Genomic DNA, 12727 nt, shown 5'->3' on the forward strand with positions numbered 1-12727 from the left:
ATTATTATTATTATCATTATTATTATTATTATTATTATAGACTATATATCATTCTCTCGCTCTCTCTCTCTCTCCAAATAAATCACTTGACTAAGATATAACAAGACAGACTCACTTCCAAAGTCTCTGATGGTGAAGTTTTTGGTCTTCACTCCCTCTTGAGGGGATTTGAAGGAAAATCTTTGTCCGGCTTGAGGAAGATCCTGGTCTCTTGCACTGATGACCTGAATCACCTAGATGACACAAAGTTAATCGAAATATTATTGATCAGGGTTTTAAGAAATTTAACATAAACTATATTATATTATATTATAGACATATATTTGATCACTGTGGGACACCCAGAATGTGGTTAAAAATGTAAAACTGCATAAATATAGTCTTTTAATGGTTAATCGCTTGTTTAAATATTTTATGGTAAACATTAAGGATTACTGAATTTCTTAATGATTCATGAAGGTTATTAGTGCACACTGGCATATAATCTCTTATACTAAAAAAGTATACATTGTTAATTGAAACTATTCACATCTTCAGTTCTTTAGGGACAAACGAAATAAACATTAGTATATAAAACTCATAGTCAGAGTCAGTGTTTGCTCTTAATTAATGGAGATATACAACCATATAATATATTCCTTAGAAGAAAAACAATCCACTTTACAGTGCTTTATGTATATGAAACAACTGCACTCACAACATTAAATGAAGCATGAGTTAGAAACTAGTCACAAGTGCATGAAGATATGTGGCAGCCGGCAGCATGTGCTCAGTAATGTTTAATCAAGTGCTCCTGTGGTTGTTCTCCTCGATTGTGCATCTAAAACCAATTAGTCTGCTTTCAATCCAGCGATCATGATACACTGTGCACTAACAGTACAAGCAGATCAATCTTCCGTAGCTAACAGACGTCCGTACCACCCACCCTCTTAATGGAGATATACAACCATATAATATATTCCTTAGAAGAAAAATAATCCACTTTACAGTGCTTTATGTATATGAAACAATTGCACTCACAACATTAAATGAAGCATGAGTTAGAAACTAGTCACAAGTGCATGAAGATAAGTGGCAGCCGGCAGCATGTGCTCAGTAATGTTTAATCAAGTGCTCCTGTGGTTGTTCTCCTCGATTCTGCATCTAAAACCAATTAGTCTGCTTTCAATCCAGCGATCATGATACACTGTGCACTAACAGTACAAGCAGATCAATCTTCCGTAGCTAACAGACGTCCGTACCACCCACCCTCCTGCTGGCATCACCTGTTGTAGGGCTGTCACCAGCGCCACAGGTGCATGCTGGGTAGGACCATTAGCACAGCACTAATGTATCACTTACCCACCAGGCTCTTCCTGTCCAATGTATCAATCAAACCACACAGTTCTGGCCAGAAGCGTCATACCCATTCAAACTAAGAAAAAAGGCTCTAAACTAAGAAAAAGACTTATAATAGAACTTAAATAAAAATAAATAAATATAAATCTCATATATAAGTATGTTTTCCTTCCAAGTACCTAGTGAAACAGGACAGTGAAAAAATATAATAAAAATTATATAAAAAAAATCCCCTTCTTGGTAACTAGTGAAGCAGGACTGTAAAAATAGTAAATTAAAATAAAATGTAAAATAATAAAAACACCATAGCAACCACCTAGCAACACCTTAGATACCACTCCAAACACCTTAGCAACTGCATAAGTGTTTTTATTCCTTCCTGGCATCTAGTGTAGTAGGACTGTGAAAATAAAATAAAATAAAATAAAAATTGCAACCAGCAACGCCCTAGATACCACTTCAAACACATTAGCAACCACATAGCAACATCCTGGCAACCACTAACCTCATTCATTGTGGTGGTGAGCTTTAAATGCGCAAAAAGTACTCACTTTTGTTTTCGCATGCTATACAAAGAAATGCAATAGGAGAAAATATTGTATAAAATATCTCACAGCATGTTTTCAGAAAGGTTTTCCTGTTTACTCTATGGTTCAGGGGTTCAGTGTAAGTGGGCAAGATACAGTAGATTAGGAATTGCTCCCTCACACACACACACACACACACACACACACTGTACCTGGCTAAAGCAGGAATATAGTGCACTTTCAGGATTTAATGAGAGTGTCAGACTCTGGAGTCTGTCATACATCATCTTAAATGGCTCATTAGACCAGAATTGGTTTTGGACATGCAAACATACACACATGCACACACAACCATTTATATTCACTCACCTGCCCGACTTTGGCGCTCTCACACACGAAGGTCTCGTAAGGCATGGCCAGCTCTGGTGGAAACTCATTAATGTCCAGCACATGAACTGTGACGGCCACTCTGCTGGTCAGCACTGGGTTATCTACACAAACCACACAAACATAAGATATTATATGTCATGAGCAACACAAAGCACACATTACAATGCGCAAGTTTGCACTCGTTCTTCAGTTATGGAAACTTTTCTCCATTTTTTTAACCAATTATTCTATTTTTAAAGGATATATGTGTTAAAGGATAGAGAAAGCAATAATGCCTATTATTTTGAATTTCTGTTTAAAAATGGAAAATATTATGTTTTTTTTATTAATCTTGCACTATAACATCAGACATTTAATGGTTTTGCATTTATCATCACACACAATATCCACAATAAGCATCACAATACTGACATCACCATATACCAAAATGACATAATATGTTTTAAATTCTAAAAGTTTAGTTTGGGGGTCAAAGTTTTTTTTCCCCCACAAGCAAGGATGCAATAAATTAATAAAAAGTGACAGTAAAGACATTTATGTTTATATTTCAAATAAATGCTGTTCTTTTTAAACTTTGTATTAATCAGAGATTCTATAATTGATAATAATAATAAAGTTTTTTTTTTTGTTTTTTTTAGCAGCAAATCAGCATATTAGAATGATTTCTGAAGGATCATGTGACACTGAAGACTGGAGTAATGATGCTGAAAATTCAGCTTTGATCACAGAAATAAAATACATTATAAAATATATTCAAATAGAAAACAATTATATTAAATTGTAACAATTTTTCACAATATTATACTTTTTATTGTATTTTTGATCAAATAAATGTAGCCTTGCTGAGCATAAGAGACTCCTTTCAAAAACATTAAAACATTTTATTGACTCCAAACTTTTGAATGGTTAGTGCAGTTCAAAGAAATGTCCATTTGAAAACATTCCAAATAGCCAAATATCCAAATCAAGTGATTAGAACAGAATCATCCATATACATTTTTTACATGGTTCAGTTTGAGAACTGCTTATAGAATTGGGATCGAATTGACCCTGTCCCATTAATAACTCCACAATTATTTACTAAAATCATATGACATCAGCCTTCTGCTGAGGAACTAAAATACATTATTAATACAGGACTGAGGACATAATTTACAGTCAAAAAAGAAAGTAGTACACTGAACTGACCGTTATGTTCTAAACCACTAATATACTATACTGCCATCATGTGGTTTTACACTGAAAACTTTAAAGGGGATTTAAGTATTATTCATAGGCTGCCAATCTAGCTATTCTATTCTATTCTATTCTATTCTTAAAACTACAAAAAGGTTTAGTGGGTAAGATTATAAGGTAAAAATCTCTAAAAATAAGAAGTTTCTAGCTGACACACAAGGCCAGCGGTGTCCTCTCTGGCACAGCTGTTGATGTTTGAACACGTCTCGCTGATATTGTTTGAATTCTGCTTGAGCGTGCAGTGTGGAGGAGAACATCAGTGTGGAATAAACTTTTATAGATCAGATCCATGAGATGGGCTCAGCATGTCTGAGGAGAAGGTGAGAAGGCTTAGAACGAGGGATCTGAACTCATCCCTCCCAGGGGTCCCGTATAATGCCAAGACCTCTGGGCGACCCTGATGAAGATGAGCAATCTTCCTGGAGAGAAAGTGTGTGTGTGTGTGTGTGTGTGTGTGTGCGTGTGTGTGTATGTGCAGCTGTTTGTTACTTTAGCTTCAGGGGCTCCAGGGCATCTGATGTTCAGTAAAAAAAAAAAAAGAAAAAATTACTGTTGCTACAATTTTATCTGAGATCTGACACATCATTATTCTCCAGGTCCTGTGCTTCTGCCCCAGATGTCCTGCAGCGAATTCCTTTTTCTGTAGCCACTATTTTTCTGTAGAGTTTTATAAGAAGTTCTGGCTAACTAAAAGTTTTAAATGCAATTCACTTCGATTTTCAAACCAAGTCCAAAATTTGAACCAACATATTCGATATGTTCAGATAACCAAAGTACTGAATATATGGCAACATTTATCATTTTCTAATTGCATACATTTGATGCATTTCAATATGTCAAGAAAATAATTTTAATAATAATATTTTTTTTTTAACAATTCAGGGTGTGACCCAAACTACCTTTGACCTGCAACCATAATTTGATATGACTGGCATATTTTAAATATTATTTAAACTAAATAATAATAATAATAATAATAAATAAATAAATAAATACGTTTAGATTAAAGCTTTAAGTTTACATTGAAATTTCAACATTCTCATGAAAGTGATGAAGTTTCTCTGGAAAATGTACAAATCTGTTTTTTTGAAGTGGACAAACTTAGTGGGTAAACACCTGCAAAATACATCAAAAAAACTAGCAATGATTATATTTATGCATCAGGGTTTATTTAGGTTTTCTAATATTTTACAATACATTTTTAGAAAAAAACAAAACAATTAGAATCTAGTGAGTTTTTATTAAAACCACAACAGTGTTTACAAGTCAACTATGGCTTCAACTTAACGACTTAAATGACGGACTTTGCCACTAGATGGCGCTGTTGTATAAAGGAGAAATCGTCCATTTTGCTGTACGCTAGATCTTTTGACAGCATAACAGTAAATGTGTGTTTGTGATGTTTTTGTTCGTGCTTCGATGGTTATTGTTGGCCTGGCTTCAAACGAATGAAAATGCTCTAATCACATATTTAAAATGCGCGTCTTTTTAAGATAAAACAGTTCTGCTTCCTTTGTAGGTTTGACAGACAGTTTGTGTAGCCTACAACAGCCTATAGGCTATATGTGGACAGCACAATCACACGAGTTTTGATTGTGGCCCTATTTACAACTGGTGCTGTACAAGATGTAAACACATAATTGTCTGCTTAACACATTTTGTAAAACATATTGGTTCTAGCTGTTGTGTAAAATAGTTTTTCCTTCAGCAAGCTGACTGTTGTAATGAGCGTCACAGAAGGGATTATGTAAATCAAATATGTTTGCTGTCCTAATGGAAACTAAAAGTAGAAGTTTCCATGATGTGCAACAAGCATGGAGTGTTTGAAACTGTTTGCTGACTCATGTTTCCCTCAGCAATTTCTTCTGAGGCTCCAGAACATCTGGCATTCCACCTGGTGTGACATTAATGCCCCTAAAAAGTGCAGGAGAGGTGTGGGAAAAAAACAAGAAGCTGTGATTTATGCTAGACTAGCTTGTGATGGTGTTGAACAGGTGTTCTCCGCACCTCATAATCACTGGTTCTGAGAGATAGAAAAGCTGTCAAGCATGTTTTACAAGGCACTGCATAATGCAAGTAAGGGTATTACACATCACACGCTGGTGATATGAGCATTTATAAGTTGTAGGAAAGCAAAAATGGCTTGTTTAATACTTAGTGCCCATAGTTATCAGCTTCAAATGGTCAAAGTGGGCAAAAAAAGTTTTGACTAACTAACTTTTAGGGACATGCAAAATGAAAATCGCCTATTTGACTAGGATGCCTGAAAAATTTTAAATATGAAAGTGATTTATGCTAGACTAGCTTGTGATGGTGTTGAACAGGTGTTCTCCGCACCTCATAATCACTGGTTCTGAGAGATAGAAAAGCTGTCAAGCATGTTTTACAAGGCACTGCATAATGCAAGTAAGGGTATTACACATCACACGCTGGTGATATGAGCATTTATAAGGTGTAGGAAAGCAAAAAATGGCTTGTTTAATACTTAGTGCCCATAGTTATCAGCTTCAAATGGTCAAAGTGGGCAAAAAAAGTTTTGACTAACTAACTTTTAGGGACATGCAAAATGAAAATCGCCTATTTGACTAGGATGCCTGAAAAATTTTAAATATGAAAGATTCAGTCACAGTTGTGAGATATGATGTTGCAAATGTATGTGACACATATATTTGTGTATATATATACAGTGGGTACGGAAAGTATTCAGACCCTCTTAAATTTTTCACTCTTTGTTATATTGCAGCCATTTGCTAAAATCATTTAAGTTAATTTTTTTTTCCTCATTAATGTACACACAGCAGGCATGAAACTCTAGATGGCGCAGTCCGATAGATCTAATATAATGACATCATCATCACATGGCACAGCTGATTGGTTCTCTCCTGTATCGGTAGCCAATGAGCTCGCTGCTCAACATTCAAATATATGACTAGTGCTTGCCGTAGCAGTTGCAGCTTTCTTCAGAAACCCTCCACCTTCTCAAGCTCCACCTGTATAGATCTGCTATGAGTTGATTCATGTATGCTATATGGGGGTTATTTCATGTATGTTATATTTGCAGCAGCAATATTTCTTACATGCTCACAGCAGCATGTTCTGGATGTATTGACAGTAGCAAGTCTCGGTACTTGCTTTGTCGCAAAAGCAGCAGCAGCAGCGTAGCAGATCTATTCCGCCAAGACCAAATACATTAACATTGTCATGTACATTAGAGAGTTCCGAGAGTTGTCATGACAGAAATATATATAGTCAAAAATAGCAGAGATTGCCTAGTTTATGAAGAATTAATATATACTTTTGAATAACATTGACTATATTTATAATATTCAGTTTAGCCATGAGTTATGAATGTCTGACTATGTGCTCTGTGATTTCTCTGAATCCATCTGGGCCAACAGAACAGAATGTAAAATTGTCTAAAAGACACTGATAGTGAATAAAAATGGAGCTTAACACAGGGTGGACAATTCCCATTGCAGGACAGGAGGGAAGTTTAACAGCCCCGACTTAGCTTTAGTCTCTCCCAAATTAGCTTTAGAAATCACAATTAGCATATCACCAGTGCAACCTTGAGAGACAGTGAGTAATAACCGTTACCAAGGTGATGAAGGCTCAACTTTTAATGACCTCTCATCCCCATTCCGTCTTAATGAATGTGAGTCACCGCGTTTGTAATTTTGATTGAGCACCACATATCCACCAAGATAATGGCGTTGGGGACTTCTTGGAGGATTTGACGACTTGATGACGATGGATTTGCTTATTTACGTCGTGATTCAATCCACAGATCTTTTCCGACACAAACACAATTACAGCAATGACATCTTTGATGCTGGTGCTTGATCGCCTTTCAAATTACTTCCTAAAATAGTCAATAAGAAATGCAGTTTGTAAACCCTTTTTTCCCCCCCATAATCTTACGGTTTTCAAAATCAAACATATGGAAGCCCATTTCAGAGGGAACAAAATTGCACTTTGTTAAATAATAATTATGAAATAAGAATTAGAATTATGACATAACAGTGAAAATTATGAGATCAATGTCATACTTATGAAATAAAAGTGGAAATTATGACAAAAAATTGTGACATACTCAGTCATAACTATGATATTAAAAAATCTGAATTATGACATATTAAGTTGTAATTATGAGATAAAGGTGAAATTGATGAAAAATTGGGATTGTTTAATTATTGAAATTAAGTCATAATTGTGACATATAAAGTGAATTATGCCATGTAAATGAATGATGTTGTCATAATTTTCACTTAGTATGTCATAATACTTTTATCTCATAATTATGATTTTTAAGTCATTATTATGTTTTACCAAAGAATGAATGTCTTTTCTTACGTGGCGAACATTTTGAAAGTTTCTTATGTTCAATAAAAATTGGATATTTAACTTGAAAATAAATAAATAAACAAACTAAGTAAAAATGTAGACCAGAAACTTGGCAATTGATTGGCTGCAATTGAGGTGACTAAAAGGGATTTTTTATGTTAATCAAAAATAAAAGTCACTGAAGGGGCGAAGAATGTTATAATGTAATAAATAATATGAAAGAGTAATTATGGATTACTCTAATATTTGCAACTGACTTTAAAACAAAGATTTAGTTTATCATTGTTGTCTTATCATTGAGTCTTCTATAAATGACCACCTTGATGGCAAGGAACAATTAATTCACCGGCAGTTTAAGAACATTGAAATAGATCAATTGTTAAATTCACTAAGTCAAGGAGAAAGGAAAGACACTGTAATAATGATACATATTCCAGGAGAGTCGTCATACTTTATGAATGCTCGTAAAATGCAGACTTTAATGGAATTTGCTGCTGACTGCACTGCGATGGGTCACCGTAAATCAGTCCGCAAAAAATCCCAGCATTTAAGACAACTGAACTTTTATGAATCACTTCTGAGGTTCACAGTCATATACTTACTAACTTTAGTGGCCACAACTGAAATGTTGTGCTGGGCTATACTCTCCCTGTCCAGAAGCTCATTGGTGGAGATGGTTCCTCTGACAGGATCGATGTCGAAGAAGCTGTCCAGGTCACTCTTCCAGTCGATGGAATACCTGAAGAACAGAGAACAAATTTAGGGCCAAATTTACCAACAGCTTGCGCCAACACAAACCCTCTTTTGGCTTTAAAAAACTACTGTCAGGATTTACGCAGTGAAAAATTAGAGCTGAAAAGGCATGGACACATTTATTTTTGCAGCTGACCTTATTGCCCTTTCCCTTTCAGATGCAACATTTATGGGGGAAGAGTATCTAAATGAATCATGCTCTGTGATTTACTAAGGCTTGCACTAGTTAATTTATAGGTATTTGCGCCATTATTTAACACCCCATAAAAGCATGTTTTAACACATTTGTAACCCTGGACCACAAAACCAGTCATAAGGGTCAATTTGAAACTTGAATAAGCTTTCCACTAATGTATGGTTTGTTAGGATAGGACAATATTTGGCTGAGATACAACTATTTGAAAATCTGGAATCTGAGGGTGCAAAAAAAAAAAATCTAAATGTTGAGAAAATCACCTTAAAGTTGTCCAAATGAAGTTCTTAGCAATGCATATATATAATGACCTTATTGCCCTTTCCCTTTCAGACGTAACATTTATGGGGGAAGAGTATCTAAATGAATCATGCTCTGTGATTTACTAAGGCTTGCACTAGTTAATTTATAGGTATTTGCGCCATTATTTAACACCCCATAAAAGCATGTTTTAACACATTTGTAACCCTGGACCACAAAACCAGTCATAAGGGTCAATTTGAAACTTGAATAAGCTTTCCACTAATGTATGGTTTGTTAGGATAGGACAATATTTGGCTGAGATACAACTATTTGAAAATCTGGAATCTGAGGGTGCAAAAAAAAAAAATCTAAATGTTGAGAAAATCACCTTAAAGTTGTCCAAATGAAGTTCTTAGCAATGCATATTACTAATCAAAAATTACGTTTTTATATATTTATGGTAGGAAATTTACAAAATATCTCCATGGAACATGATGTTTACTTAATATCCTAATGATTTTTGGCATAAAAGAAAAATCGATCATTTTGACCCATACAATGGCTATTGCTACAAATATACCCGTGCTACATATGACTGGTTTTGAGGTCCAGGGTCACATTTTTTTGCCTGTGTTGTTGGTGGATTACCCACACCTGATTATAATCGTATCTGCTTGTTTGCAACCTTACGTTAATTAGTGCTGCTCCTGGTAGATGGACTTTTATTTAATTTGCCCATTGTCAGTAAATCAACCGCAGAACTTTACACTCCCATCAGTACTTTTTTGGAATTGCGGTCTCACAATAATTTGCCCTGTTTAGTAAATGTGGCCCTTTGTCTTAAGGTGTGTTTACACTTGTAGTTCGTTTCTCTTGGTTCTTTTGGTCCGGACCAAAAAAAGAAAATAATTTAGTCCTCGCATTCACTCTCTCATTTTTAACACACAAAACCAAAGGCATAAGGATACAGTCACAAACCTGATTGGACTTTTATGACGTATGTTTTGCAAAGCAGGCAGCAAAAACAATTCTGGACTAAATGCACTCGTTGTTTTTGTACACATACGGTGGTATTTTTACCTGCTGATAACTCCTGCAGAGCTTAAAGGAGTCACAACAGTGGCAGGAATTCATTGCACACACAAATGAAGATCTGCTGCAATGAGACGGTGGTTCTGTTGCCTGTACCGAACTGTGATGATTAACATACTGTAGCTCCCATAATGAGGTATGCTTGAGCATTCTATTCATTTTAGGGTCGCATCTTGTGACATCACCTGTTTTGCGTTCGTTTAGATTTGTTTGATCAGTTTAGCATTCATATAATATCAGCCAAACCACATCAGAGTTCATTTCAAGTTCATTGTTTGCTGTGCACCAAGTTTCGTATTGTATTAATCTTTACAAGACTACGAGATTACAAAACAAACAGACTGATGAACAAATTATTAATTGTAGAAAGTAGTTAGAGACCGGCTCGACAGACCCTTGGCTGTGCGGAGAGATGAAGCAGAACATCAAATTTGTCCTATTTTTACAACTAACATGACTCTCTGTTCTATTCCTGTAGGTGGATGTGAGAGTCAGTTAAATAACTGTGTATCTCCTGAATTTTACCTCTTATTAACTGTTAGTGAATTGAATAGGACAGTCACTGTAATCAGGGGTCAGTATATTCAAATGTTAACTCACAGATGAAACATTAATAAGTATTTGGAAAAAGAAAGCAAGAGCTGTGGGTCGATTCAGCTGAAATTGCAGCTTTGCTGGGCCCGAGATCCAAATGTGTAATGAGATAAATATCCCAGAGGAAAAGCTGAGTATGTTAAAAAACAAACATTCATAAATACAGGAACATCCAAGGACAAATTGATCTAAAATCAACATGAAATGCTGTTCAAAACCTATTTTGCTTTCATAATATGATTCATTTACAAGTGCGATTTTGAAAGAAAAAAATACTTTGCTAGAGGTTTTCAAAGATAAACATTTTATTTTCTTTGAAAAACACTGATGAATTATGCAAGCATTTAGAACGATAAGAGGGTCAATTTTGATTTCACGTTGACCTTAATCTGTTCTATCATCTTGGCTCTAGTCTGTGCTTCTCTGATCACTCCAGGAGCTATACAGCATTTCTAATGCAAATGCCTCCTTACGGTGAACCTCTTATGTTGTATTTCCTCATTTCTCGGTTACTTTGGTTAAAAACTTCTTCTTCTTCTTCTAATGAAGAAATGCACTTGTAATTTACTGTACAGAAGTCTACATTCCTCATATCAGTACATTTTGCTCACTGTGGGGCTCTGAACTCTTGTTTGGTTGGTTTACCTCAAGATAGGTTTCAGTGAACTTTTGTGCATGCGAACAACACAGCTTCGGACAAATGTACTTTTTCATAAGTCTGTCCATTTCTGATCTCTCTGCAGCTCTTTTCTTGACCCCTGAAGCTTGGAGAAAACTTAAAAAGCTTTGGAGGAAGTCGCAGAAACCTTCAATACCAAAAAGCACTTTAGCTATTTTATCTCACTCCATGGGCCGCAACGTGGACATGCGGCGTGTATAGACGAATTTTTAAAAGCTTTGTTCCCTTCGCACGGATGCTCATTGGGGACCATTGTTTTCCGATGAGAAAGTGCACATCCCCATTGAGCAATGTTACAATGTGTCTAAATAATTAATCAGGAAAGACCAAAACAAAGGGGACACAAAGCCCTTTCACTTATACAAATCTTTCCTTTGTCCATTTTGCTTTCTTACAGTATATTGAATGAAATATTCATAGAGAAACAAACTAACTTGTGATGGTAGGTAGTTTTGGGACCCCGCAGTGGTGCATCAATGGTTTGTCTTCTTGTAAAACTTTAAAAGCAATCTTCTAAAACATAATGGATTTTAAAACGAGGTCAATCTTTCAGCATGCTGCTGTTTTTACCTGCTGTTTTTAGTAAACACAAATACTGTATATAGTGATGTGTAATTTGGCACACAACCAGTTGTTCCATGGAAAAAATTAAAGGGATAGTTCCCCAAAAATGAAAATTCTGTCATTAATTACTCACCCTCATGTCGTTCCAAACCTGTAAGACCTTCGTTCATCTTCGGAGCACAAATTAAGATATTTTTGATGACCCTCCCATAGACAGCAAGGATCGTAACACGATCAAGGTCCAGAAACGTAGTAAGGACATCGTTAAAATAATCCATGTGACATCAGTGGTTTAACCGTAATTTTTCGAAACTACGAGAATACTTTTTGTGCGTAAAAAAACCAAACATAACGATTTTATTCAACAATTCGTCTCCTCCGTGTCACCCTGGCAACATTTTGGAGAGTATCACATGCGTAAACAACGTATGCAACGTATGAATGCGGATACGTTGTTTACATTCAGATCAAAGCGTAAACAGCGTAAACAACATAAACAACGTATCCGCATACGGTGCTGCTGACACAGAACAGAATACGTTGTTTATGTATGTGATCCTCTCCAAAATAGCGCCATGGTGACTCGGAGGAGACGAATTGTTGAATAAAGTCGTTATTTTTGTTTTCTTTGCGCACAAAAAGTATGCTCGTAGCTTCGTAAAATTACGGTTGAACCCCTGATGTCACATGGATTATTTTAACGATATCCTTACTACGTTTCTGGACCTTGATCGTGTTCAAGGTCAGAGAGCTCTCGGAATTCATCAAAAATAT

The 12727-nt window shown here is 35.6% G+C and overlaps 1 protein-coding gene across 1 annotated transcript in view; it reads right to left on the minus strand.

Annotated features, from left to right (window-relative positions):
- The window catches only part of LOC107718535 (cadherin-12-like), a 78449-nt gene that overhangs the window by 12623 nt on the left and 53099 nt on the right, over window positions 1-12727 (minus strand). The window contains exons 7-9 of the mRNA XM_016525633.1: window positions 8438-8574; window positions 2235-2356; window positions 116-233 (exon numbers count right to left, since the gene is read on the minus strand). Of these exons, the coding sequence (XP_016381119.1) occupies window positions 116-233; window positions 2235-2356; window positions 8438-8574 (377 nt within the window). The remainder of the gene's footprint in view (window positions 1-115; window positions 234-2234; window positions 2357-8437; window positions 8575-12727) is intronic.

The sequence above is a fragment of the Sinocyclocheilus rhinocerous genome, unplaced genomic scaffold, assembly GCF_001515625.1.
Source record: "Sinocyclocheilus rhinocerous isolate Xijiao unplaced genomic scaffold, SAMN03320098_v1.1 scaffold2, whole genome shotgun sequence".
NCBI classification, from domain to species: Eukaryota; Metazoa; Chordata; class Actinopteri; order Cypriniformes; family Cyprinidae; genus Sinocyclocheilus; species Sinocyclocheilus rhinocerous.